At 37.8% G+C, this 27,558-nt stretch overlaps 2 protein-coding genes across 3 annotated transcripts in view; one reads left to right on the forward strand and one right to left on the reverse strand.

Moving 5' to 3' along the window:
- GSTs2 (glutathione S-transferase sigma 2) overlaps window positions 1–27,558 on the reverse strand; it is a 469,518-nt gene that overhangs the window by 216,884 nt on the left and 225,076 nt on the right. The window lies entirely within an intron of this gene.
- Mlf (myeloid leukemia factor) lies at window positions 1,734–21,766 on the forward strand. 2 transcript variants are annotated; one of them, XM_028173471.2, is made up of 8 exons: window positions 1,734–1,921; window positions 2,108–2,277; window positions 3,855–3,940; window positions 5,778–5,880; window positions 11,083–11,203; window positions 13,939–14,058; window positions 16,308–16,382; window positions 20,331–21,766. In XM_028173471.2, the coding sequence occupies exons 1-8, from the start codon at window positions 1,869–1,871 to the stop codon at window positions 20,416–20,418; spliced, it is 816 nt and encodes a 271-aa protein (XP_028029272.1). In that variant the 5' UTR covers window positions 1,734–1,868; the 3' UTR covers window positions 20,419–21,766. The 2 variants fall into 2 exon arrangements, with proteins under 2 accessions (XP_028029272.1, XP_028029273.1); XM_028173472.2 differs by lacking the exon at window positions 16,308–16,382.

Here is a 27,558-nt window from a genome sequence, read left to right on the forward strand (position 1 = left end):
ATATCTGCTTGTCCTACCTAATTTATTAGGGAACTACTACTAACTAATGAAATACGAAAACCCCAGAGATCAAAATAAACAGCTTCTATAGCATTGAGAACCAAAAGCTAATGTAATCTACAAAAATTATTAATTTTCCAAAAAATGATTGAGAATGGGAAAGTAAGTCGCGGCACTGTTGCAGCGTTAATTTTCAGCTGAACCCAATGTAGTAAAATTAAAACTACTTTTATGGTTCAATCTCGTGATTTTCTATTTTCGATGTTTTAAATGCCTTATTATTTTCGTGGTCATGAACAACAAAGTATTATTCATGTAAATGTGCCATACATATAATGTCAACATTTTTGCAAAAAAATTGACATTATGGCCTATCTCCCTTGGCCATCTAAAGAAACTCAAGTTGACAATTTGAAGAAAAAAAAAACCTGAAGAGCATTGATTTTAAAGTGTAAACGCAGATTTAATTGAGTCAGTAACTAACGTCAGTGCTGGCACCGAAAACTGACTCATACGATTTATATGCAGTCAGTATTTCGTCATTAGTCGAGGATATTTCTTATGGTGTACACACGTTCGTAAAGTCAGAGTGGAAAAATGAATTATTGAAAACAATGAAAAATCAGATAATAATTTGTTGAGAAAATACAATGTACCTTTGTGATGATGCAAGAACTAACTGGTATGTTAGAAGAAATATCTAAAAAGAAGCGACTTTGGGTAAGAGAATGGATAGGTGACAGCGATTATACTGGAAGCTCAGCTCTGTTGTTAACCCAGTTGAGAATTGAAGATCCTGGAAAATAGAAACTGACTATAACAATGACGCCAAAAGACTTTGATGATTTTTTTATGAAGTTATCAAGCTCTACACAGCGTCAAGACACATTTATGAGAGACGCCTTCCCAGCCAATATTCTGTATTGCTGTTGCGCGCATTTCATTATTGAAGTCGTCGTGGCCTAAAGGATAAGACGTCCGGTGCATTCGTGTTGAAGCGATGCAACGGTGTTCGAATCCCGTAGGCGGGTACCAATTTTTTTTATGAAATACGTACTCAACAAATGTTCACGATTGACTTCCACGGTGAAGGAATAACATCGTATAATAAAAATCAAACCCGCAAATTTATAATTTGCGTAATTACTGGTGGTAGGACCACTTGTGAGTCCGCGCGGGTGTAGGTACTACCGCCTGCCTATTTCTGCCGTGAAGCAGTAATGCGTTTCGGTTTGAAGGGTGGGGCAGCTATTGTAACTAAAATATACTGAGACGTTAGAACTTATATCTCAAGGTGTGTGGCGCATTTACGTTGTAGATGTCTATGGGCTCCAGTAATCACTTAATACCAGGTGGGCTGTGAGCTCGTCCACCCATCAAAGCAACAAAAAAAAAAAAAAAGCTCGACAGTTCTATATAAAAACGGTTGACGGAAAAACGGTTTGAAGTTATAATTGGTTAATAAATATTAGAAATTGCCATTTTTTGTTCATTTAAATCCTCGTAAAAATGATGACCTTATATATTAGCTGAATTTTGGAATTATTTACAAAAACTAAGCAGATTTTAGCAGAATTTATACGAGTAGCTGGCATAATGTTCGATTTAAATCTGGTCACACTGTATACCTGTCTATTAAAATTTAGTCTGTGGTGTAAAGAGATATTAAGTGTATAATCTATGGTAAAGAGGTTTGTGGATTTCGGTTCCCGAACATTGCTATTTGCTATAGAGTTTTCGAAACGATTTCATTCCGGTGCCCGTAACCACTATTAAAGTAATAAAACACGATCAAATAGTAGTGTTATTATTGAATCTTAAATTTATTCTACTTGTGAATTGTGAGTTGTTGGTAACAGTGCATTAATATGTCTCTGTTTGGGTCCTTGATGGCCGACGTGGAGGACGATCCATTTTTCGGGTATGTTAATAAATTATTTAAGGTGAATACTTGTCGAAATTTAAAGTTTTATAATGTATTGTTGCTCTAAACTGGCCAACAGAACAAAGTGTAGAGTTACACATTGATCTAACACCTGATTTAATCACTCGGTACCTAAGCAATACATTTCGCCTGGATCGATGTTCTAGACTTATTTTCCTTTAGGTCGCACATGCGGCACATGCGTCAGATGAACAACATGATGAACTCTCTGTTCGCGGACCCCTTCGGGATGTTCGGTGGTGAGAACCACATGGCGATTATGGGACCACGGCATAACACCGCATTGATGCCATTTATGCCACAAATGCCTTCGATGAATCGACTTTTTAGAGGTAGGTGTTTATTAAAAATAACGTAATTAGTATGTAAATTTTGCAAATTATGTCTGTTAAATTGAAATGTCTAGTTTATTCAATAAAAAGCTAGAGTCGATGTTTATTGCAACACAAAAAAATTAGTAGATTTTTCACATGATAAGGAACATCAGGCCAACAATGTTTACAGCTGTAAACTACCTACACTTGTATAAAGTTATTAAAAATTGTTTTATATTTACCTATTTTAAATATGATTATAAATACATTACTGAGGTTTATGTACACAAAATATAAAAACTTAAATCACTGATGTGATAAATGTTTATTGACGTATGGTTACTTTTTATTGGTAGGATATGTCATTTATGTTGTTATATGGAAATGCTCTAGCTACTACTGATCAATAGATGTGTAGTGCTTGTGTGCTTATTTATCTGAACAAGGGCTTAAAGAAATGTCATTTCTTATAAACTGGATTTTGTTAATTCTTCTTCTTCTTCTTCTTCTCTGTCGTTTCCTCATTACTGAGGGTCGTGACCACCTTGGTCCAGTTTTTGCACCAGCTTCCTCCAATGCTGCCTGCATTCGGCCTGCTTAATGGCGCCAGGGACGCTGGTGTTTGTGGCCTCCTTGATAATGTCCGTCCACCTGGTTGGCAATCTTTTTGTTAATTATGTATCAATAAAATGCCCGTTAGTAAATTTTAGTATACATCACTATTCATTTCTAATTTAAGTTCTAGAAAACTTATTTGGTAATTATCTTGAATAGTTGAAACAAATGTTAACCTGCAGAACCATGGGGTTTTTAAATAACACTAGAGACAAATGTATTGGTTTTTATGGAATCTAAATTGCATAGCTATCATTGTGTAGCCTCCAGTTTGGTCATATAACCAATATTCCTACAGAAATGAGAATTTAATCTCATTTTAAATTGGTCTGTGATATTGTTGTTGTGATGCTGTGTTGATGATCTGTATGTAGATGCTGGTCACTACTTTTCGCATTTTTTAGACTTGGGAGCCTAATAATCAAATCAACTGTGTATTTAAAGAAATGTCAGCTTACACACAGAATACATATTAATCCAAAGGTCTTTTTTTTATTGACAAAACCAAAAGTTGAGATGATGTTGCTAAAATTAGAGAAACAGTAAACAAATGTTTACCATTTTTTTTTAAATATAGATCAAAAACAATAAAATTACATAAGTTATATTCTCTAAGTATTACAATCTGTACTGACTTTTATACCGTAATGTCTTTTCTCAAATCACGAAAGCAAAATCACTCATTTCTTAAAAATGTTCCTTTCTTTGCTTTACCTGTCTTTCTTTCATTAAATGCCAAAAATAATTACCAAATTGTTAGTCAAGCATGTTATGGGCAAGGCGCGAATGCATTGTTCACACAAGAAATAAAGATGTGTAAATATTTATTTTGTGAAAAAACACACAGACAAAAATAAGCGTGCGAACATGCCTTTACTGTATTTTAATTTAACTCTGTCAATAACACAATTTTAATCAATGATTATAATACATTTATTGTAGGTGACCAGCACTTTTACTATTAACTTTTATTTGGACAGATATGGATGGTGGAAACATGAGTGCAGGCAGCTCTTTCAGCAGCAGTACCGTTGTGATGTCCAGTGGTCCGAACGGTAAACCCCAGGTAAAATATACTAATACCGCCAATTGTACTTTTTTGTATTTAATGTACAGCATTTTTTTTTGTGTACAATAAAGTTCACTACTGTCTAATATAATTAGAAAAACTATTGTTTGTATCCTGTAAAAATTCTATTAAATATTACAATCTAAGAAAATGATAAAATTAACAACATTTTGTGTAGTGAAAGCATGAGAATGTTATAAATTGGACGCAAGTAACTTGAAAAACTTGGCCAGTGGTTCACAGAAACTTCCCTGTATGATACTGCAATGATAATAATTTAAGATCAAGCAGATCATGGGATCTGAACATATCCAATTTTATTTGTCTCTGATAAAACTAGCAAATTTGAGTAGCGTCTAATGTTCAGTAATCGATGGTATTAATAACTGTAGTCTTATATTTTACTAGGATTAGTGTTCATCAGCATTCAACATAACGTAGATAAATGGTGGTAACTACTGCAGTCTTACATTATACAATATGCCCTACTCATAGTGCTGCATAGCCTGAATTTTTATTAGTGTTTTGGAGGACCGGCCTTTAATTTTTTTTTTTTTTTATTTTTTTTTCCTACCTAAGCTGAGAGCCTTGAGAGGCTATGTCAGCGTAACCCTAACTTTTGTAGGTGAACTCACGGGGCTCAAACCTGATGACGTTGCTAACACGAACCCTAGCAAGAGCCGTGCTTCGCAGAATCTACCACCGGATCGGAAACGCGACCCACTGAGAAGATCCGGCGAGAAACTCAGTGGGCTGTGTCTGGGAGTTAATTTACTCGTCGAGCCCTTCGTCGCAAGCGACGGGTTCGACGAGAACGGTGACCGGTGCTTGAAGTACCTAGAAGCACCGTTAGTGGATCGGGAGGATCCGAGATGACGTGTTTTGGGCGACGTCGACTGCTTTCCATTCTGTCCGCAGGATCGGGAATGTAGTTACCGGCGGCCACGATGAGAGGGTTCTCGTGTCGTGCCGCTTTATCGAAGTGGTGCATTGACGCCGACTGCATATACTTACTGGTGGACTCTAAGTCCAGGTCGTCATGGAGGTCGACGTTCCTGACGAACCACGGGGCTCCGACGGCTATCCTGCAAAAACGGGATTGAATGACTTGGAATGATTTTAAGTGTATGCGGGCCGCGTGAGCGAACACTACACTTGCATAGGTCATGACGGGGCGTATGCAAGTTTTGTAGAGTGTCACCTTATTTCTAAGGGACATTTTACTTCGCCTACATATCATCGGGTAGAGACGTCCTAGAATGAAGGCGGCACGGTCGCGTACCGTCTTGATGTGGGGGCGGAATGTCATCCTACTGTCGAGGGTGACGCCTAAATATTTGACCTTCGGGGCCCACGGTATGGGCTGGTCGAACATCGTGATTGGGCGAACGGCGGGGGCGGGGGTATTGACGCGCCTAGTCGGGAGGGGGATGCTCAGCGTGGTGTTCGGAGGGCGACCCCTTTTGAAGAGCACCGCTGTGCTTTTCGTGGGGTTAATGTCGATGCGCCACTTCCGGAACCACTGTGCCATGGTGGTAGCTGCGGTCTGAAGTCGTCGATGAAGCAACGCCTTCTTCCTACACGAGTAGTCGGCCTTTAAAAGAACGACTAGTGGTATGGACCGGCCACCTATTGAGATTCGCGGGGATCTGTTGAATGCAAGCAGCGCATGACCGATCTTTGTGGAGAGGCTTGGGAGAGGCCTGTGTCCAGTAGTGGACATTTGTGGGCTGATATAGAATATAAATAGAATGTTCAGATAAGTACATACCATCCTTTTTGTCTTCAGGCACTTAATAGTTTAAATTACGACCTAATTTATTTTTAATTCCAGGTGTACAGTTCTACAAGCAGTACAAAAGTTGGTCCCAATGGTATTAAAGAAACCCGCAAGACACTCCAGGACTCAAGAACTGGCACAAAGAAAATGGCCATAGGTATGTCGAGTGGTTTTGTTAGATTTGCAGGGAATAAATTGTTTGTTTACATAAAACTTTAGGGACACCCAAAGCTTATGGTTTTAAGATAGCCGTTGGATGTGGTCTACAGCATTATGTTTTTTAAATATGGATGTTGTGTCACGATTATCTCGATGATGATGCCAATAGTTGACAGATGATTCAGTAGCTCTTATTTCAATGAAAATAAGACTATGAACAAATGCCTTAAAAATAGAAGCAATATTTACTCGACTTTTGTGAACTGGAAGGATTGAAAACCACAAATCAACTTAATCTCAAATTTGCGTTCATTGATTAGTTGTAGTATGTTAATGCCTGGAGTGGCGACCACGTACTGGCAAGCGCAGTGTGGGACGGCCACCTACTAGATGGACCGACGACCTAGTAAAAAGCGCTGGGTCTCGTTGGATGCAGGTGGCAATGGACCGTTCGCACTGGAAATCTGTTGGAGAGGCCTATGTTCAGCAGTGGACTGCGATAGGCTGAAATGATGATGATGATGAATGCCTGTAATATTTGTGTAATTGAGTTAGTATAATCGTCACACACACACTCACATTACAAAGGTACAATGTATGGTTTTTGTTGTTAAAGACTTGTTTCCTTGTGTGAGTGGCAAAACAATGGAAATTGAAATGTAATCTTTTCAACTCAACCACATTTTTTAGATTTAGATTCTTGTCTAAATCTCTATTAAAATCTGAGATTCGGATAAACACAAAATAGTATTTTTTTGTGGTTTTAAAGATTTAACATGTAAGACTAGAAAGCAAACAAACATAAAGAGAATTCGGCATGTTTTTTTTGCTACAAACAAAACGCACGGATCTGTTTTATAAACATATTTCGCATTGATAACCACGAAAATCTAGATGCTTCTACGTCCAAATTGATTATAGTCTGATCCTATTTCCGTATACATATTTATTTTTCGGGTCGTTCAGGGCTGTCACTGTCCTTGTTAAACATAATTTAAAATTGATTAAATATTATCGGACGCTTTTCTTTAATCGTTTTTTCTCATTCATCGTTCCGCTCATCCTGTACGTCAACTGCGTCAATTACCAAGTCCCGAATACAAAATAGAAAGGAGTTAACAGCGTTTACTGTTGAAAGAACTGTTTGCTTTACTACTAGTAGACTATAAATAACTAAAAAGTATTAACACACACCGAAAAGCGTTGTGCTTTTGCGATTTGATCTGGAGAAAGCCTCCAATTATGTTATCTAGACATCGCGCGTTTTTATTATGTTCACCGTCAACTCTGTTCTGTGTGTACGAAAGTTAGGGTTGTCGAACATGAAAAAAATTATGGTGTGTTGAAATATAGTTTTAAAATGTGTAATAAAATTAATGCAAAATGTAACAAAGGCGGGAAATTAATTGTTCTCAATCGAATAACGTGTAACCTTCATAACACTTAGCAATTTCTAAATACTAACCACAATGCAAATTGTTTATACGTCTTCGTACATTCGAGAATGTTAGTTTAAATGTTCAGTTAAATAGGGTTATGAAGTTCTAGAAAATTTAATATCTTATATAATTTTGGGTATTGTGTTTATGGGTTCCGATACACACTAGGCGAGTTGGGCGGAGAACTTGTTTACACTTTGCAAAAAAATATAAGACAGGAAATTGGCAGGAAATTTGTAAACTCATTATTATACCGATTGAGAGATTGAATAAAAAATATAACTTAGTGTAATGTAGACATTAGTTAGATATTAGCCCTCAACAGATACCTCGCACTCTCGCTCGCTTTTCTTGATGGTATTAAATCACAGGCTACCCGCTGAGAAGATCCGGCGAGAAATTTACAGTGCTAATAGTATAGACTAGGTTTCTCGTCAAACTCTTCGAGAGTTCGTATCGTCGTCGTGGCCTAAAGGATAAGACGTCCGGTGCATTCGTATTGAGCGATGCACTGGTGTTCGCATCCCGCAGGCGGGCACCAATTTTTCCAATGAAATACGTACTTAACAAATGTTCACGATTGACTTCCACGGTGAAAGAATAACATCGTGTAATAAAAATCAAACCCGCAAAATTATAACTTGCGTAATGACTGGTGGTAGGACCACTTGTGAGTCCACGCGGGTGTAGGTACCACCGCCTGCCTATTTCTGCCGTGAAGGAGTAATGCGTTTCGGTTTGAAGGGTGGGGCAGCCGTTGTAACTATACTGAGACCTTAGAACTTATCTCAAGGTGGGTGGCGAATTTATGTTGTAGATGTCTATGGGCTCCAGTAACCATTTAACACCAGGTGGGCTGTGAGCTCGTCCACCCATTTAAGAAAAAAAAAAAAAAAAAACGATTCCCTATTCTGTTCCGGTATAATTCGCGAAGCAGCTACCCTTGAGCTGTCCGGACTCTCTCGGAGCTGCTCGGGCAGCTGTTAGCAAATCCCACCTCTCCTGGCAGTGCCTGTGCTCACCCGCGCCTCTAGGCGAAGCTGGAAAACCTTCGAACCACCAGCTATCCCACTATCTTATAAAATGTCCATACCTAATGTGTGTGTGTGTGCGTGCGTGCGTGCGAGCGTGCGTGCGTGCGTGCGTGCGTACTAAGAGCAAATTTTACGCGAATCCTATTCTGAATAACTTTTCAGATTCATACCATATCAATGGGAAAAATAAAAATTACACTTTTTTAACACGGTTATATGAGTCGTCTATTATCAAAGGCGGCAATCTGACTTTTAGACAATGATTGGTAAATCAGAAAAACGAATTATTGACTTTGTATTCCATTGGCAGTCACAAAACTCTTCGGAACGACATCTTAGATAAATAACAGGTTAACTATTAACCTTTATTTAATGCAGGTTTTGAACCGTATTCTTTGAAGGAGACGATTATATTCAAATAAATCTGTATTGACATATCAATAAAATTTTTTTGTCCAAATGTACAGATTGCCGCCTTTGATAATAGACGACTCATATGTAGTAGTAACGGTTGGGTAGATGCGGCCTCCAAGTTGTTAGCTAATTCTTATATTGATGAGTTTCGAATGATGTCTGATGTGGGAGAGGGGCATTGATATTATAAATTAATTACGCTGCGATTAACAGAAAACTTCATATCGTTAAAACTTAGCTCGATAAATGAATTTACGTAGACAATTTGGGGGAAATAGTTACGAAACTCAATAGAAGATCGCTATCAATTCAAAAAAGTCTGAAATAAATTTTAGCGTAACGTTTATTTACACCACAGAATTTCCTGTTGAACTGTGATTGTGACGTAAACATATTGATAGTGCTAGTGAAATATTGTAAATGTTCGAACTTGGTATTTTTTTCCTTACCAATTCGCTGGTAGCCTAAGAGGTTATTCTAGCTACGTGCGGACGGGTAGGTGAGCTCACGAGCTCAACCTGAGAGAATTTGTTAACACCAACTCTAGCAGAAGCAGTACTTCCCTGAATATACCACCGGATCACAATCGCGATCCACTGAGAAGATCCGGCGAGAAACTCGGGCTGCGTCTATGGATTAGTGCCCTCGTCGAACTCTTCGTCGTAATTGACGAGTTCCGAGTGACCGTGGTAATCTTGGCTGATAATACACGGATTACGAATGTAATTTATGCATTCGATAATCTGTTTTTTTATAGCTACTCCAAACTAAGTAACTACGACCCATTTCCATATTCCCAATATCCCAATTTCGGAATTTGCTAACTTGCTCACGGTGAAACCGGTCGTGCTCATTACAAGCTTTTCTAAGCCTGTTTAAAGTTTAAGTCACACTGTTATTTATTATCCATTCTACAACGCAGCTTTACACAAATCTGAACTTTGGTTTCTTGTTATTATATAGTATTCTCGTATTTTCCCATTAGACTCGGCATTTTTGTTACATGTTAAATTGAATTAATTCAAAAGCGGGTTAGATTCTGGACACGGACACGGAATCTTACAACTTATATAAAGTTTGGAAATGCGTAAAACAAAAGTGTTCTTGTGTGAATTTTAATATAGTTCAGTGTTGAAAAAAAACAGCGCGTATCAACCCTATTCAGCCACCGACACGCGCCGTGGGAGTCATTCATCTCTATTATTATATTATTTTCAAAGCCATGACGTCTTTTTCGTCCGTATAGCAGTCGTATTAGAGTTATTTTTAATGGTTAATACGTGGGTAGCTGTAAATAAAACGAATTCTTTGAATAACTGTGACACTGGATATTCGGGAAGTTTTCTGTTATTATTATATTTATTTCTTAGATGGGTGGGCGAGCTCATAGCCCACCTGGTGTTAAGTAGTTACCGGAGCCCATAGACATCGACAACTTAAATGCCGCTACCCATCTCGAGATATGAGTTCTAAGGTCCAGTATAGTTATAACAGCTGCCCCACTCTTCAAACCGAAATGCATTACTACTTCGCGGCAGAAATAGGCAGGGTGGTGGTATCTACCCGTGCGGAGGGTACAAGAGATTCCACGACCAGTAATTACGTAAATTACAATTTTGCGGGCTTGATTTTTATTACACGTTGTTATTCCTTCACCGTGGAAGTCAATCGTGAACATTTGCTAAGTACGTATTCCATTAGAAAAATTGGTACCCGCCTGCGGGATTCGAACACCGGTGCATCTCTCAACACGAATGCACCGAACGGCTTATCCTTTACGCCACGACGACTTCAGACAGGGGTCCGGCAACTGGCATACAGTAATGTAATAATTGCATGCGCGTCGTTAACATAATGCTTATACGTGTCCCTACATAAAACAAAAGACAAAAATAGTATTCAACGGTTTTGTGGAAGAATTATTATTAACATTTGGTACATTATATTTTCGATAATACTTTTTTTTTCGTACCTAAGCTGATGGTCTAGAGAGATCATATCAGCGTAACCTTAGCTAGTAGGTGAGCTCATGGGGCTCAGACCTGACGACGTTGCTAACACGAACCCTAGCAAGAGCCGTGGTTCGCAGAATCTACCACCGGATCGGAAACGCGACCCACTGAAAAGATCCGGCAAGAAACTCAGTGGGCTGTGTCTATGGGTTAATTCACTCGTCGAGCCCTTCGTCGCAAGCGACGGGTTGAACAAGAACGATGACCGGTGCTTGAGGTACCTAAAAGCACCGATAATCGACAAGGGGCAATTAATGATTTCGTTTATGATGTGAATTGTATTCTCGGTGTTTTGCTTCAGGCCACCACATCGGCGAGCGGGGCCACGTGATCGAGCGCGAACAAAACGTGTACACGGGGGACGCTGAGGAGCGCCAGGAGTTCATCAACCTCGAGGAGGAGGAGGCCGCAGACTTTGACAGGTACAGTGGGGGGGACTCACTTTCCGGTCGACACCGATTTTTTTTTATTGCTTATATGCAGGGCCGGATTTAAACTTAATGCCGCTCCTGGGCACCGGAAAAAAATCCACCCCAATACTGGAATTTTAACTAAACTTATAGTTTATATATTTTATTTTTCAAAATTAAAATAACTAATTTATCGCGGAAAATTTATCATATGTCGTGCATTCCTAAAACATAAATAAATATTTGCTTTTTTTCTAACAATTATAAATTTTGGCTAAGGGTGACTCTTAATTATATTACATAAAAAAACTAATTAAATTTCTTTCATTAGAGAAAATAGAAAAATCGATAATTATTTTAAATCTCCAAGGAAATAAATTGATTAAATCATTTTGATTATTAATTTTTACCAAAAGTGCCAATGTGCCATCACAAATAATGGATGAATTGAATTTCTTGAATTATCAATTAAAAAGAAAATTATTAATTATTAGAATGATTAATTATATTGAGCAATTTTGATAAGACTAAAAAAAAATGTTTACTTTCAAAATTTTGCCGCCCTAATAAATTTGCCACCCTGGGCACTTGCCCCGACTGCCCCTTAGTGTAAATCCACCACTGCTTATATGGGTGGACATGAACATATGGTGGATGAACAACCTAAATGCCGTCACCCATCCTGAGACACGAGTTCTAAGTCTCAGATTTGTCCCACCCTTCAAAACGGAACGCATTACTGATTAGCCGCCAAAACAGGTGAGGTGATGATGCATGGTGGTGAAGCGTCAGGCTCACAAGACGTCCCACCACTGGTAAAAGTTCGGGACATTTAGGTAAAATACGCAGTCGTATATCGAACGAGACAATACTGCCATTTTTTAAACATCTCTTTCTGTCTGGACTCTGAAAGAATGTTTTCCCATCCCATGTAACGAGGTGACTTGATTTCACCAAAAAAAAAAAGAGAACCCTAACGTCATTACTTTTGACCCTTTGACTGCCATGTAGGTCACCGGTGTCCTACGTGGCGTACTGAAATGATTATATCGATTTCTGTTACTAAGACACTGGAATATCTAGTAGACTCTGGGAAAGACGAGACCGAAGATACTAAGAATGAACCTATTTCTAAGACTAACTAAAACCTAAAAGACGAAAACAAACATTAACAAACAAAAGAAGGGAAACTTAGGTAAACTGAGGGCTTAGTAACAGGAATAACTAAAATCACCACATTGCGCCGCGTAGGTCACCGGTGACCGCGTTATAATCTTTGAATTCCATTTATTTGGGTAGCTCTTAGCGACCAAACTTTAAACATAGTTTCTCGACAGAGAATCCTAAAAAAAAACAAAATTATTGACGAGTGTGGACGTTTGTGTAGTTCATAGAGCTTATCGTATGCAGAGCAAGTCAACTGTTGCCTACCCGCAATCATGATTTTATATTTCTGCGGTCGAATTATCATCAATCGAATAATTACGCTGTTGTTGTTGCTGATAATGAATTAAAAACATGTTTAATTGTGTAAAACGTGTACTTACCATTAAATTGTTAAGAATTTCAAATGTTTCATACAATTTGTGAACGGTGATATATTATACGGCTTGGTTGATACGTTATTCTATTTACTGATTTAAAATGTCAGAATTTTGTTTTGAATAACACATTGTGCCAACTCCACTTAATGTGAGATACTCCTCGTCCCCTCATTTCATCGTGTTCCTCAGTACTGAGGGTCGTGACCTTTACGGAGCACTTTTGTTTGGACTATGTTCCTCTATTCCTTCCTGTCCTCTGCGCTCTGGGATGGATACGGGCAAAATAAATTTGTTACAAGATGCTTTGATCACGGCGCACCTGATATTAATCGGTGACTACACTGTAGCGTCTGCTGACGTCACAACGCGTGTGACATGTAAATTTGAAGGCACCAGATAAATTTGTCGTAAAACGAAATTCCCACCAATTTTTTGATTTATTTATTACACTTCATGTAAAATTTACATTGGCGAACTTAATGCCTAAGGTAAATAGCTTAAATTATTTAAGCCAAACTAGCGCCTGATTTGCTCCAGAGATACTCCGGTTATGACTGGGACTGATACTAGCACACTTTTGCTCGCAATGCTCTAAAGAAAAATATTGATGATGAGGTGAAAGGAAAGCCTGGTGTATTTAATTTCGACACGAGAAATCCCCCCGCTCTTAGCTAGTCTTGGCCGAATCTACTATCGGGCTATCCATGTAGGCAGCGGCTTGGCTCTGGTCCTGACATTGCTGACCCCCAGTGGCGATCGAGTGGTTACCGTCGCTTACATTGGTACCACTCACCATCAGGTGCAATAAAAAAATATTACTATCGAAAGAAATATAAGAAGAAATATCGAACTAGAATGTAGTAGTCCATTAACAACGGAGGGTAGAACTAAGGAACACCGTCTCGTGTAGGGCACGTTTTGTTTTTTTATCCTACCTATTCGCTATCAGCCTAAGAGGCTATTCCCCCGGACGGGTAGGTGAATTCACGGGCTCAACCTGAGAGAATTTGCTAAAACTATTGCTAGCAAGAACAATGCTTCGCAGAGTCTACCACCGGATCGGAATCGCGACCCACTGTGTGGGCTGTGTCTATGGATTAATTCGCTTGTCAAACTCTTCGTCATAATCGACGAGGACGGTGAGACCGGTGCTTGAGAGGCCTAAAAGCACCGAGAGTATAATGATTACGTTATTCATTCCAGGGAGTTCCAGAACAAAGCCGGCATGGCGACGGGGCGACCCCGCGCTGCCATCGCCCCGGCCCCCGCCCCCGCCCCCGCGCGACAGCACGAGCGACTCGCCCTGCCCGCGCCGCCACCGCAGTTAGTATCAGCACGCACGTACACACAGACGCACACAATTAATTACACTTCTAAATTCAAATTCGCGAAGTTTCTAATTTTTTATAGCCATGCAAGACCGTTAAATCGAGTTTAAGACTCGTTCAAATTTAGAATGTAGGAAAATCCTCGGTAATGATTTAGTGTGAGCTATGTTAGGTCAATGCACTATCCGCTTAGATTGGCTGTGGAGAGGAAAACGGTCTAAGCCTGTATAGCTGTTTCAGTATTGTTCACTGAGAGTGCAAGTTGTTGACAAAAAGAAAAAATAATATTTCCTGGTAACATTAAAGTGAATTGTTGCGTGAAAAGAAACAAAATTAAGCAAAGGTAAATTGAGGATTATTTACAATTCTCTTCGATTATTATTTTATTACACTTATCGTTTTGATGCTTATAAATGTTAGTAGTTGTATTATTCTATATTAGTTCGCATGCTGTGTGCCCCGCACGGTGTAGATGTACATTATTAGCTATATATTTTAGCTTTTTATTGTTTTTTTATATTTAATACATTTTATTTTATTTGTTGTTACAAACTCGTTGGATGGAAGTGTTTCTTCTGAACTTCAAATATATATTTGTGCCACGGAAGTGTGTTTTCGTATATTTGTGTAACTTTTGTTTGCAATCAACAATAGATGAAAAAAAAAAATTGTATTATAATTGTTTAATGAAATTTGTTTAATAGTTTTTGTATTCTTAAATTTCTTCATTTGTGTTTATATTGTCGTTTATAATTGATATTATTACAAAGGCGTTAGACTATAACACGAAAATGAACCCTTTTAGTGCTAAGCTTATTTTCACATATTTTGCAGAAATGACTAAAGGATTTTTGACATTTTTAACTTGAAAAAAAATGCAAAAATCAATGCAAAATTCACAGAAAATAAATTTTTAAATGGTTATTTATAAACGTTATATAGAGAGTCGAACTATAGACGGTGCTGTAAGGGTTAAAACAAATAAATGACACGCCGTCATGTGACTTTATCTTTTATGAAAAATTGCGTCGCGCAGTTGGCGCGCTAAAATTCGACAAACGAAAAACACTCTTTTGCGGTCCGAATACTGTTGTATTTGCAATTAAGACTAGTTGTCGCTTCCATACATCGAGCAGTATGCGAGTAGCTCTCTAAGGTCGCACCCACAGTCCTATCTATCTATTATCTGGAGTGTGTTGGTTCTGTAGCTACCATGCAGTCCGACCGTCGGACGGGTGGTTGCTAGGCAACGGACCTAACATGGATAGGATGGACTGGACCTCTATATTTATTTTTGCCCATCTATTTGCTGGTAACATCGTTCATACTTCAACGCAAAGGCACGAGTCGAAAAATAGTTTAATTATAAATTTATGTGTGACACGCAAAGTTGCATAAGTTATTCGAAAATAGTACTATTACTTTTAATATTATTAATTAAAATAAAATAAAGAAACCGTGCGCGTGCAACTTGGTGCGCGTGAATGAAGTGAAACTTCTTCGATGTGTAGTGTTGTGGTTTTTTCGTCATGTTTCATCCTTAAATCAGATTGCTCTTGTAATAGGGAATGCTGTGTATAAGAGATGTGACATCTCCAAGATTTATATTATATATTTTTTTAAATACTCCATTAAAATATTGGACGCTACTCGTTGCTAACGCTAGCGCTGGCCTGCAACAGGTATACTACGCGCGTGCGTTCGAGTGCCCCGCGTTCACTCTCGCTCTGTCTCTTTCTATTCCACGGTAGCGTTAAACGTTTAACGCAACCCTGTCACGTCATTTCGAATCCTCCCGATCCACTAACGGTGCTTTTAGGTACCTCAAGCACCGGTCATCGTTCTCGTCGAACCCGTCGCTTGCGACGAAGGGCTCGACGAGTAAATTAATCCTCAGACAGCCCACTGAGTTTCCCGCCGAATCTTCTCAGTGGGTCGCGTTTCCGATCCGGTGGTAGATTCTGCGAAGCACGGCTCTTGCTAGGGTTCGTGTTAGCAACGTCGGCAGGTTTGAGCCCCGTGAGCTCACCTACTTGTTAAGGTTACGCTTAAATAGCTTCTCAAGGCTCTCAGCTTTTGTAGGAAAAAAAAGCAATTCAGTTGGAAGTCGCATTAGAAGTTTCACTTCAAAGTGTTAGTAAATAAAGATAACGGTCGTGCGACAATGACATGTGTCCCGTTGAAGTGTAAACGATAGAGTTGTTTGGAGTGCGGCGGTTAGTGAGGTGGCGGTATGGTTCGCAGCAGGGCCGCGCCCGCCCCGCGCCGCGCGCTGCGCACCGCCCGCGCCGGCGCCAGCCCGCTCGCCTGCCCGCACAGGTACACCGCGCCGCCCCACGCATCACATATATCGCGCCTTTAGAATTACAAGAGACTAGCCGTACCCGTCCGCTTCGCTGAGCATTTAAAATTAACATTATTATTTCTCACACCCCCCAATGATTCTCATCATTAACGCCCCCGCAACCGGTGTAGGGAGTCCAACACTCATATAAATATTAGCCTATCCATTAAGTACATGTATTTTCTACATGGATACCAAGTTTCAAATCAATCGGATGCATGGTTCAGTAGTTATAACGGAACATCCGTAAAAACCACTGTAGATTTATATATTAGTATAGAACTATAGACTATACCGAGTGTGACTATACTGAGGACCTTAGAACTCATATCTCAGGGTGGGTGGGGGGGGCATTTACATTGTAGATGTCTGTGGGCTCCGGTAACCACTTAACACCAAGTCGGCCGTGAGCCCGTCCACACAGTTAAGCAATAAATAAAAAGACCGAAGCTTGCGGAGTTTCTCACCGGATTTTTTAAGTGGGTAGCATTTCCGAACCGGTGGTAGATTCTAGGTTTCTAGATAGGGTTAGTGTTAGCAATGTCGCCAGATTTGAGACCCGTGGACTCACCTACTTGTTAGGGTTACGTTGACATAGCCTCCGAAGGCTATCAGCTTAGGTAGCAAAAGAAACCATTTCAATATTCAAAAATGGTTCTAGCACGACTCTTTGCAGCGACTCTCAGTATTCAAATGACCAACAGTAGCTTAGAGTGGGACAAACTTATCCATCGGTCTCTTTCACTCCGTCCCCTTCCTCTACGTCTTTTCGGCTTGAAATCTGTATTCGATGTTTTCCAAAAATATTTTTTTGGGTTCGGTCTCTATAATTCTAAAGGTGCGATATAACGCTTTCCCGTAGACGCTATTATTATTAGTTTTTCATATTTACATCATATTATTTATTTTGCAAATACCTTTTTATGTACGTGCAATAAAATTTAACGCTTAACTTCAATTAAATAAAGAAATACACATTCATTTCGCACCCATAAACGCAACTGATCACGGAAAGAAAAAAAAGTCCAGAAATATCCCACGATGTTTTAGCTTCCATTACCGAATCTAGACTGATTTTTTTCAGGTCGATTCATGCATCGAACCTTTGCCTAGCTCTTTGTCCTGAGGCTTCTTTGAGTGCTTCGGGCGTAGGTAGAGCTGTGATTGATCTATCCATATAAGATCTGCCATCTAGTGATATTTCCTATTGACTTCCCCTCACCCAATGTTCACGATGGTCTTCCACGGTGAAGGAATAACATCGTGTAATAAAAATCAAATCCGCAAAATTATAATTTGCGTAATTAAAGGTGGTAGGACGGCTTGTGAGTCCGCACAGGTAGGTACCACCACCCTGCCTATTTCTACCGTAGAGCAGTAATGCGTTTCGAATTGAAGAATGGGGCAGCCGTTGTAACTATACTGAGACCTTAGAACTCATATCTCAAGGTGAGTGGCGGCATTTACGTTGTGGATGTCTATGGGCTGCGGTAATGACTTCACACCAGGTGGGCAGTGAGCTCGTCCACCCGTATAAGCAATAAAATCATTATATATCAAATAAATTGCAATATTTATGCACGAATATCAAAAATTGTGGGTTAGGCCAGTTTTGCGCTGACGGCCTCAATGATGTTCTCCAATCTTGAATAAGTATTCCGTGAAATGAACCACAATACACAAATCACCTATTTCACGGGGCGCTGTGTCTGATTCTGGACTAGTTAGCGACTTTTATTGTTCTGGACAGCTCTGACTACAAATTCGTTCTTTTTTTAAACGGTACTACTATGGGTAGACGAGCTCCCGGCTTCTATGGCGTTAAATGAGCCCGGGAGCCCAACGAAAAAGCCGTCACCAGCAAATCCCAACTTTTAAAGTACATAGGCTGCCGAGTTCTCAAACCGATCCTTTAAAAAAAAAAAACCAAAATACTCTATGTATCTATTGCTGTTTACCCCTCGATAGTAATGTATATTATGTATATTATATTTGGTATTTTCTGTTAATAATATTCTTCGATGTACATATTATATTATATGCATGTAAAATGAGCATTAGCGTTATGTTTACATGCATGAGTAACGGTTTCTGGTTTCTCGACAAAAATATTGCAACATTATTTAAAAAAAAACAATACTAGATTTTTTCATGAATTGATCATATTGTTCCGAATAATGATGGAACTTCGTTTAAGTAACAAACTCGGGACTGTTATGCTAGTTACTTCTCTTTATCGTCTCTTAATTATGGTGGACAAATAATGTGCAGAAATACCCATGCTGTAAGCACGATTAAAAAAATATATTTCGAAATGTCTGGTTTCATCATTGCGAGAATGGAATGTCAAATTTGTGTTTACGGCATGGAGCATAGAATTAAGGAGTACCATCTCAGTGTATTAAAATCGTCCTCTGATAGGGAGCCTATGAAGGTGGCGCCGTAGTAGCAAATGGAAGGATTTTTAAAACGGCGCCTTAAACTACCACACTTCACTTCAATCCAGCACACTTTGCTCTGTTTAAACCTGCTATATTCATATAATTTCCACTTAGGGCCCTAACTAAGCGAGACGCCATGGCGACGTCGCCGCTACATTAGCGCCTTTCGGTCAGCCTTCTCCAGTCACCGTCCTCGTCGAACCCGTCGCTTGCGACGAAGGGCTCGGCGAGTAAATTAACCCACAGACATAGCCCACTGAGTTTCTCGCCGAATCTTCTCAGTGGGTCGCGTTTCCGATTCGGTGGTAGATTCTGCGAAGCACGGCTCTTGCTCCTCCTTGCCCCGTGAGCTCACCTACTAGTTAAGTTTACGCTGATATGGTGTCTCTAAACCATCAGCTTAGGTAGAAAAAAAAAAAGGAAAGAACCTTATTTTCACGTTAAAATTAAAAAAAAACACTGTATCGGTGATGGTTTTCACACGATGAGTTTATACCTAAACGAGATTAAACTTACAGCTTCTGATTCACAGTAACAAAAACCGCAATTTCAAAACATAAACTAACACGTGAAATTCACCGACTAATAATTCAGATAAATAGATTGTAAGTTTAAGGAAAGAAACATGATGTTTACCATGATTTAAAGATTATGTGGGACATGTAGCAACATTACGTACGCTTCATAGTTGTCACGATCGGCTTTGAATGTCCGGAAGACTGTGAGGCAATAGAATTGAAACTTGGAACTGTAGATGGGCGGGGTGATGCCCACGGGCTCCGATAGACGACGTGTACTACAGTACTAGCTTCAGAAACAAAAACTCGATCATAGTTCACTTAACATTATAACACAATGAACGTATTATGTATTTATATGAGGACCGTGTGCTTAGTGCGAGTTGGAACAGCGCCCCTAGCGGCAAACGTACAAATTTGAGTTAACTTTTACGCGATAGAGAACGTTAAAAAAAAACTCGCGCTAAGCACATCGATTCTTGTATCGCCAATCGAATGTTTCAGATGTCTGCATTAATGCTAAAGCCAAATCTAAACATTAACACCGCTAATGTTATACGAAGATAAATATTATTAGGAACAAGTTTCATATAAGCATCCCCGTAGAGTGAATTACGGCATTGGGTTTGTGGTTTAAATCGTGGTAAAAATTAAGTTTCATAAATTAATATAATATATCGAGGGGTGAATAGCTATTTGATTTAAGCCACATTTCGCTGAATATATCTTTGTAATTAAAGGTCCGTTTTATTTTGTATTAGCATCAACGGTTCGATGTTTTCAATTGAACTTCAATTAACTTTACGCCACTCAAATAGCTGAAGAAGTTTTTTTATGGTATTTTTTCCAAATTTTCTCCTTTAAATGGCTCGGCTGTAATGCGAAGATGTCACTTAAACCTTTCACCCCTCGATATAGATAAAAATGCAAAATTCGTTGAGGACTATTTGTTTTGTGTTTCCAGTGGGGTACGCGAGGTGTACGGCGGTTCGCACCCTCAACGACACAGGGCGCGCTCGTACCGCCCCCACCGACACGTGACGTACCATTAAAACGTTTACTGGCAACACTGTGAAGGGGGCTTATCTGTATTCCGATGTTGCCATGTTCTGTTGGAAAAGTTTCCTTTTGTTTTTTTTTGTCACGGATATTTTTGTTGTTTACAAATGTCAAAATTCAATGTGGTGTCGTTTTGTTTTTGCAAAAATTTCTAATGTATAATATGTTTTTATGGTTCATTTTTAGTTTTACTATGAATTTCCGGTACATGTATGTAATGTAAATGTGGATAAGCTCCCTTTGGCGAAAAACGTACGATGGATATGCGAAGCGATAACGACTATCTATATGTTTATAATTTTTGAAGTTTAGAAAAATGTCAAGTGGATTTAATGTCATCGCGTAGCTTCGAAGTGGAAGAACAGATAAGTTCATTAGACTGGAACTAGTGTTTTAGTTTCATGCGTTCAAACTAGATGGCGTTAAACTGGATGGCGAACAGATGTTTGGCTTTGAGAATTTATCGTGATGGCATTACCTGCACCGGATCATCAACCTTAAGTCGAATTGCGTACCGTTTAAAATCGATCGATTCCTTTTAATAGTTTTGAAGGTTATAAAAAAGTTTAGGTAGTAAGTATTGGCAGCGAGCAAACGCTATCGTAACGTGAAGCGTGCTCACGGGTGCTCAATGTTGTTTGTCCGTTTGCAATGTATTCGTATTGTCGAAGGTTTTACTGCAAGTTGTATGGATCGTCTAGGAGAATATTAATAACCTTCAAAACGTTTGCGATTGATATTTAATTTAACTATCTTATTATTATTATTATTTTACGTATAAATTAGTTTAAAATAAGTTCCTTTTTACGTATAATTCAGCCAGCACGTTCGATCTCGCAGTTTGAGCGTTTGAACAGATTTATTTTTGTGTCGATTTTCGGATTTACAGTCACAAAACTTATGTAAAAGGTTAACGATTGTGTGAGATTCAATGAAGTTCGTTGAAGCGTTATATTTAAAGTATAGCCACTCTTTTCGTGCACGCGCTGCGTCGCATCGCATAGCTCTAATGCAGTACTAATCAACCAGTAGTCGTATAAAAACATACAGCCTTCCCTCTCGTACCAAGCGATCCAAGTGGATGTTTATATTGGTTATGCTGTAACCAACATGATCGTGATTAAGTATAGCCGAAAGCTGATCAGCTTGGACCGATTTAAAAAAAAGGAGGGGCATCGTTTTGTCACTGTGTTTCAGTTTACATATTATTATTTAGTTTTAATTTTTTTTTTAACGTCGCTATCGCAAATGTTCGAGAATGTTTTTTTCTTTTCACTTAACAAAATTAATTTGGAATTGACACGCAAAATAAATATTCTCAGTGATGGATTCTCTCATTAATGGTCTTTTTTTATTTTATTTACTCTTGTATTGGTTTTTTTTTATTGAATTTTTTGTGTTTGATTGGACTTGTTTGAATATAAACCGCCCGACTGCGTTCGATTCGATCGATGGATTAAAGATAAAAAGGATTTAAGGGGGATATTATCGTTGCAAAGAGAGTATATATTGGTTTGAGATTGAAATTTTCATGTTTATTGGTCATAAATTAATAGTTTTTTTTTTTTTTTTTTTATGTGAATATTACCTGGCTCCCTATTGAATGGTATCATTCAGTACGTCAAGCACGAAAAATCTATCGAATTCGTAAAGTAAATGTATCGTGGTCCTAAATTAGTAGTTTTTATTAACAAAAAGACATGACAAAATCAACCGCTTTACACAAAAGTAGAATCGATCAGGACTATAAATGACGAAAGAACAGAAACAAATCATTTTCATAGAGATTCGAACAACTTCGCAAGTATTGAGTTTGTTTACTAAACTGTGACGTCACTGTGTAGTTATGTGAGAGCATCGATAGTCGGCCACGCTAAGATTGATTTATATGATTAAAAAAGGTAGTGGAAAATATTTCTTATGTAAATGAAATAAAAGTAGCCGAAACACAGCTGGATAAAGTCGAATATCCTGTAACAATATTTTCACGCAGTCTTCTGTGGAAACTAAACAGTATAATGTAATGTATAATGAAGAGATTCAAACTGGGCTAATATATATAGGAGTGGGATATAAGGTTTTGGTTTTAGTTCCTCTAAAATAAAAAAAAGTTATAAAAAGTGTCTTGACGGACTTTTACTGTTTGCAGTTTGTTAGTAAAGGCATAGTCGACGCCGGCTGCGTTTAAATCGATTACTTGTTTTGACGTAAATAACGATATTTCCATATAATAATATAATACCGTATATATTCTATAAAATAAAATAAAAAATGTTCCCCAAAATATAAGCTTTGTAAAGTTAGAGTTTAATTAATATAATAATATCCTTCGACACCAGTACCACCGATACAAAATCATCTATGACTTTATATATACAGGCTGTTTAAATTTTGTTAAAAGTGTTTTGTGATTTTTGGTTTAGTATCTAATTTTAGAAAAGATTCGAAAATTGCTATAATCAAAATTACACATTGCACTTTTCTGAAGAGCCTACGTCTTCATATTTCGTTAGAAGTGTCTTTTTTTATTTGACGTGTCTTTGGATTGTTTGTTTGCATTTGTTTACTTGAATATCCTAAATTTCATATGTTCTAGTTGTTAATTTTACGAAAATTAAATAGCGTCACAAGCTAAACAATATAATAGAGTAAATAAGCATCTTGGAAAGAATGTAGTGTTATTCTTTGGTTGTCGATACATAATTTTATATACAGGACGCGTAAAATTATGAAATACAAACATGATATTTCGAATAAACTAAAGCTATTTCATTCTAATGATCGGTTTTTTCAGCAATAAAAATATCGTTTTAGGATGTGATGTTTAGGGATCTCATGTGATACGGACATCACCCCACTCTGTATTTTGATATCTGAAACATATGATACCTAAATTAAATATTCACTAATCTGTTTGTACGATTTGAACAGCCTGTATTAGTCGCGGCAAGTAACTCGAACAAAAATTACTGACTCGTGACATTAATTAGCGATTGATTGCGTTTCGCTTTAAAATTGGAATCTCAAAAACAAATATCATTATTTTGTTGCTTTTGAAAATCACGCGAGATAATGTCTAACGGCTCCGTTATATAGCGTTCGAAATACTTGCCGAGACTTGCTCGTGCAACTGCTGACCCGCGGTAAGTATCGACCTGACTAAAGCTGCTTTCAGACTACGCTATACTATAGTGCCATATAGTATATCAGCGTATACTTAGCCAATAATATATATGTAGTACAGTGCAGTGTGAACGTGTCCCATAACAATGTATGGTGCGCGATATTGTTGTGCTATGAGCTATATACTATCCGGTTTGTCCACACGGTAGGCAGTTTTTATTTTACGGTAGGCAGCGGCTTGGCTTTGCCTCTGGCATTGCTGAAGTCCATGAGCGACCATACGGTAACCACTCACCATCAGGTGGGCCGTGCGCTCGTCTGCCTACAAGGGCAATAAAAAAAAACAACCTTCTGTTGTGGTAATCATAACAACTCCAATATTGAGTAATTGTTTATTGATTGGTGGCTGTTTTTATGATAAAAATGACACTATGCGAGTACGCGACGTCTTGCCGATTGCGGTACACGAATTGACTGGAAAATGAGTGACTTTGATATAAAATGAATTTGTATGTTATATTAAAAATGCGCGCTTGCCCGTACATATAGTATATGCTATTATATTATAGCTTAGTCTGAAAGCAGCTTAAACTTCAAATTGCTGTGTCTAATAGCGACAGTTATTCTGAAATGTGGGTATAAGTTTTAAAGAACAATGGCAATTTTTTACCTGAATGTTTTAAAAGGCGTCTAAGATTAAGACATAAATGAAACTTCATCATTTTATTTGCTCGTTTTTTATACGATGTTAGATTTACGTGGCAAAGCCACGAAAAAATGTTAATTTAATAAGCTTTTAATTCGATTTTTGTGTACTTCCGGTTTAATACATTTGTAAAGGATGGCATTTATACTATTGGCACAAAAAAGCAATATTTTTTGATAATTAATAATATTCAGTATTTAAAATGAAAATAATAATATTAATTATCCTTTGTTACAATTAGTACTTAATTAAATAACTAAATATGTAATAGTAATGGCAGCACTGCAGATGAAATGATTTTTACAGTATGACAACTGACATAATGCGCATCACTGTGCCCGTCCATAAGGCTCGTGAGTGGAAGAGAGAGGGAAATACTCGCTTCACCGCTCCGATTTTTTATGACCCAAACGTCCCAAACTGCATGGACAAAATAATTCTACTAGGTATAGTAAATTAGCTTTGCAAGCCTTCGTTTGTCGCAAATATGTGACTAATTCGTTCAAAAGGTTAAAAGTACCTATCTCTGACACACATTTTTACACATTTACAAAGAAGAAAGAACACACTATATAATATGTATATGTACCTAGGTAGCTCTGCAATTGCTAAGGGTACCTACTCGAGTACTATTAGAGGTGTATCCTTGGTTCATCTATGATAATGAAACTAAAAATGTTATTTAAACATATCGTTTACTTATTTTTTCAATTTGTTATAGTCCGTGCCTACAAAAATCAGAGACATCTCTTATTGATAGATAACCTCAAATTATAAAGTAAACACGTTGATATCTTTTTTTTGTGACTTTCTAATACCAAAAATATTTCTGATTAAGCTTAAGCTATGTTATTCCTATCGTTTTAGTATTTTTTTGTTTCAAGACGCCTCAAATAGATATCAGGTAAAATGTTGTATAGAAAGCTGCCATTGTTCTTTAAACAAATAACGGCAATTCTAATTTCCAATACTCAATTTATAAGAATAATATTCGAGAAACGTCTATGTTATTCCCGGGCGTCGAGTGTACAGCTCTTCGTAAAAAAAAAAGATACAATACTAATTTAGGGTCGCGTTAGTGGATACTTAGATTAAAGCATCGAGTGTATTTTCATTATCTTCAACAGCATAAAGTCTATATTCGTGTGTCAAAAAAATATGTGTCCATTTTCGATGTAACCACTTTTTAACCGATAGGCATACCTACTCGTATTATGTAAAAGGTGTTAGTTGAAAATTGTAGTTGTTGCAAACTGTATGTGAAGGTCCTTCCGATGAAACTAAGTTTATTTTGATAGTTAAAGTTACCACCATTGCTCCTACTGCTGGACCCAGGTAAGTTTTTAGTAGGCGTCTAGTGTAATGGGCTGGTCACGTATGACCCAAGAATCGCTGGCCGGGAACGAGCTATTGGGTTAAGGCAGGTGAAGTAGTGGCTCGCATTGATGAGGATAAATTACCGCATTAACAGCGCCTATTGTATTCTATCTACCAGTGCGTGAGTAAGGGATTGTATCATCCAGAGGTGGCGTTACCAATGGCGTAGCGGTGTTTGGAAGCGTCGGTCTCGGCACTTTTAATGAACCCGAGTTTTAAGAGTTAGTGAAGATGAAACGAGACGATAGAGAGATGAGAGATATGAAGTTGAGACCTGTTACATTTGCACTTGTTCCATTTTGACTGCGTGCTTACTAAAGGCTAGGTGATGATTCCACACGGGTGCTACGTAGGCTAGAGGCTAGAGACATCATTAGTATGAGGAGTAACAGAGAGAGACCTACATTTTATTATATACCAAAATCATATAGTTAAAAAAAAGTTGTGAATAAATCGGGGAGTAATTATCTCCATAAACAACCAACCACAATCTCTGGTTTCTAAAGTAAAGGAAGTAATCTTAGTTTGGTGCCAGATGTGCGTTTGATTTGTCCCGGACATATTTTTAATGGTACAATGGGCGATGTAAATGAGATGCACGAATTTTCAGCGAAAAAGAATAATTCACGAGTGGAAAATTGGGGTGTTCTCTGCGATAAGATCCAAGGGTTTTTTAAGACGTTCAAAAGTCAGGATATCTATTGCAGAAGAAATAGCCTTCACATACAGTTTATTTTTATTTAGATAGCGTAATCGATATAAAAGTGTAATTTAATATTAATGTGTATGTATTTAGTTAATAATTATAATATGTATGTGTGTTACGATGTTTTGTGGGGATTTTTGTTTTCATCATCATACGATATAACTTGACGAATCTTGATGTTAGTCTGTGCTCTTTATATTCTGTGAGTTCCATGCGGTTTTTTTGCATTTGATTAAAAGTTTATACTTTGCACAATGATATTTTATATGTAAAAAGAAGCAGATATGTTTCAAGCGCACGTCAAGTGAAGACTCGAAAACAGGCCAATTGGGACTTTTCATCTTTAGTCGCGTCTAAACAAATGCAATAATAATATAACAAGTGCAATCGTTCCAATTATAACTTTTTTTTTTCTCACGCGCTTATCCCATCTTTTGTACTTTTCATTAATGCTACTTGTCAACATGTGTGTGCACTATATCGGTTGGTATGTAGATATATATGGCGCGATCAGATTTGAAGAGTCAGTTACTATGAAGATAACATATCTGTTGTATAAAAAATCATTGACTTTGCATAAAACTTCGAACATAAGTTTTAATGAAAATGATATCCCCACAAAATATTTGAACGACGATTGACATCTGTCAAATGTATCAAGCGAAAACCTATTTTAGATCCTTTACCTTCTCATGGTCGTTTTCAAAGAAGAGGGTGCATGGTCGTCGCGACATTAAAATCGGTTTAGAAATATGTATTTAATGTATATTTAAGATAAGGCTATATTTGCATGGCAAGGAGTCCGGGGAAATGTTCGCTCGATTTTTCATTCCAAAAAGAAATAACTTTCTTAATAAATAATCACACAAGTTCTAAATATCCCATTTAGATACGTGAATTTAATAAGAACTATTTGAAACATTTTGTCAAATATTAATTGTAATTAAAAAGGTTTTAAAACGGACACAATAAATAAATAAAAAATGGCGTGTGTAGTCAAATTAAAATAGAAATAAAATCTCGGATCTTTTATTTAATTGCTTATACACAGATTAGTGTGTTTTGTTTTGTTTTTTATCCGGCTCTTTTTGTGATTAAACTATAACTTTAGATATTAATCATTGAGAGTAATTCTATTCTGAAAAAAAGGTTCATAGAAGTCTATAACAACCTGTTAGAAGAAAATTACAAAAGATGAAGTTCCGACTTTATGGTTTTGAT

This window comes from Bombyx mandarina, chromosome 03 (genome assembly GCF_030267445.1).
Source record: "Bombyx mandarina strain Sakado chromosome 03, ASM3026744v2".
In the NCBI taxonomy this organism is placed as follows: domain Eukaryota; kingdom Metazoa; phylum Arthropoda; class Insecta; order Lepidoptera; family Bombycidae; genus Bombyx; species Bombyx mandarina.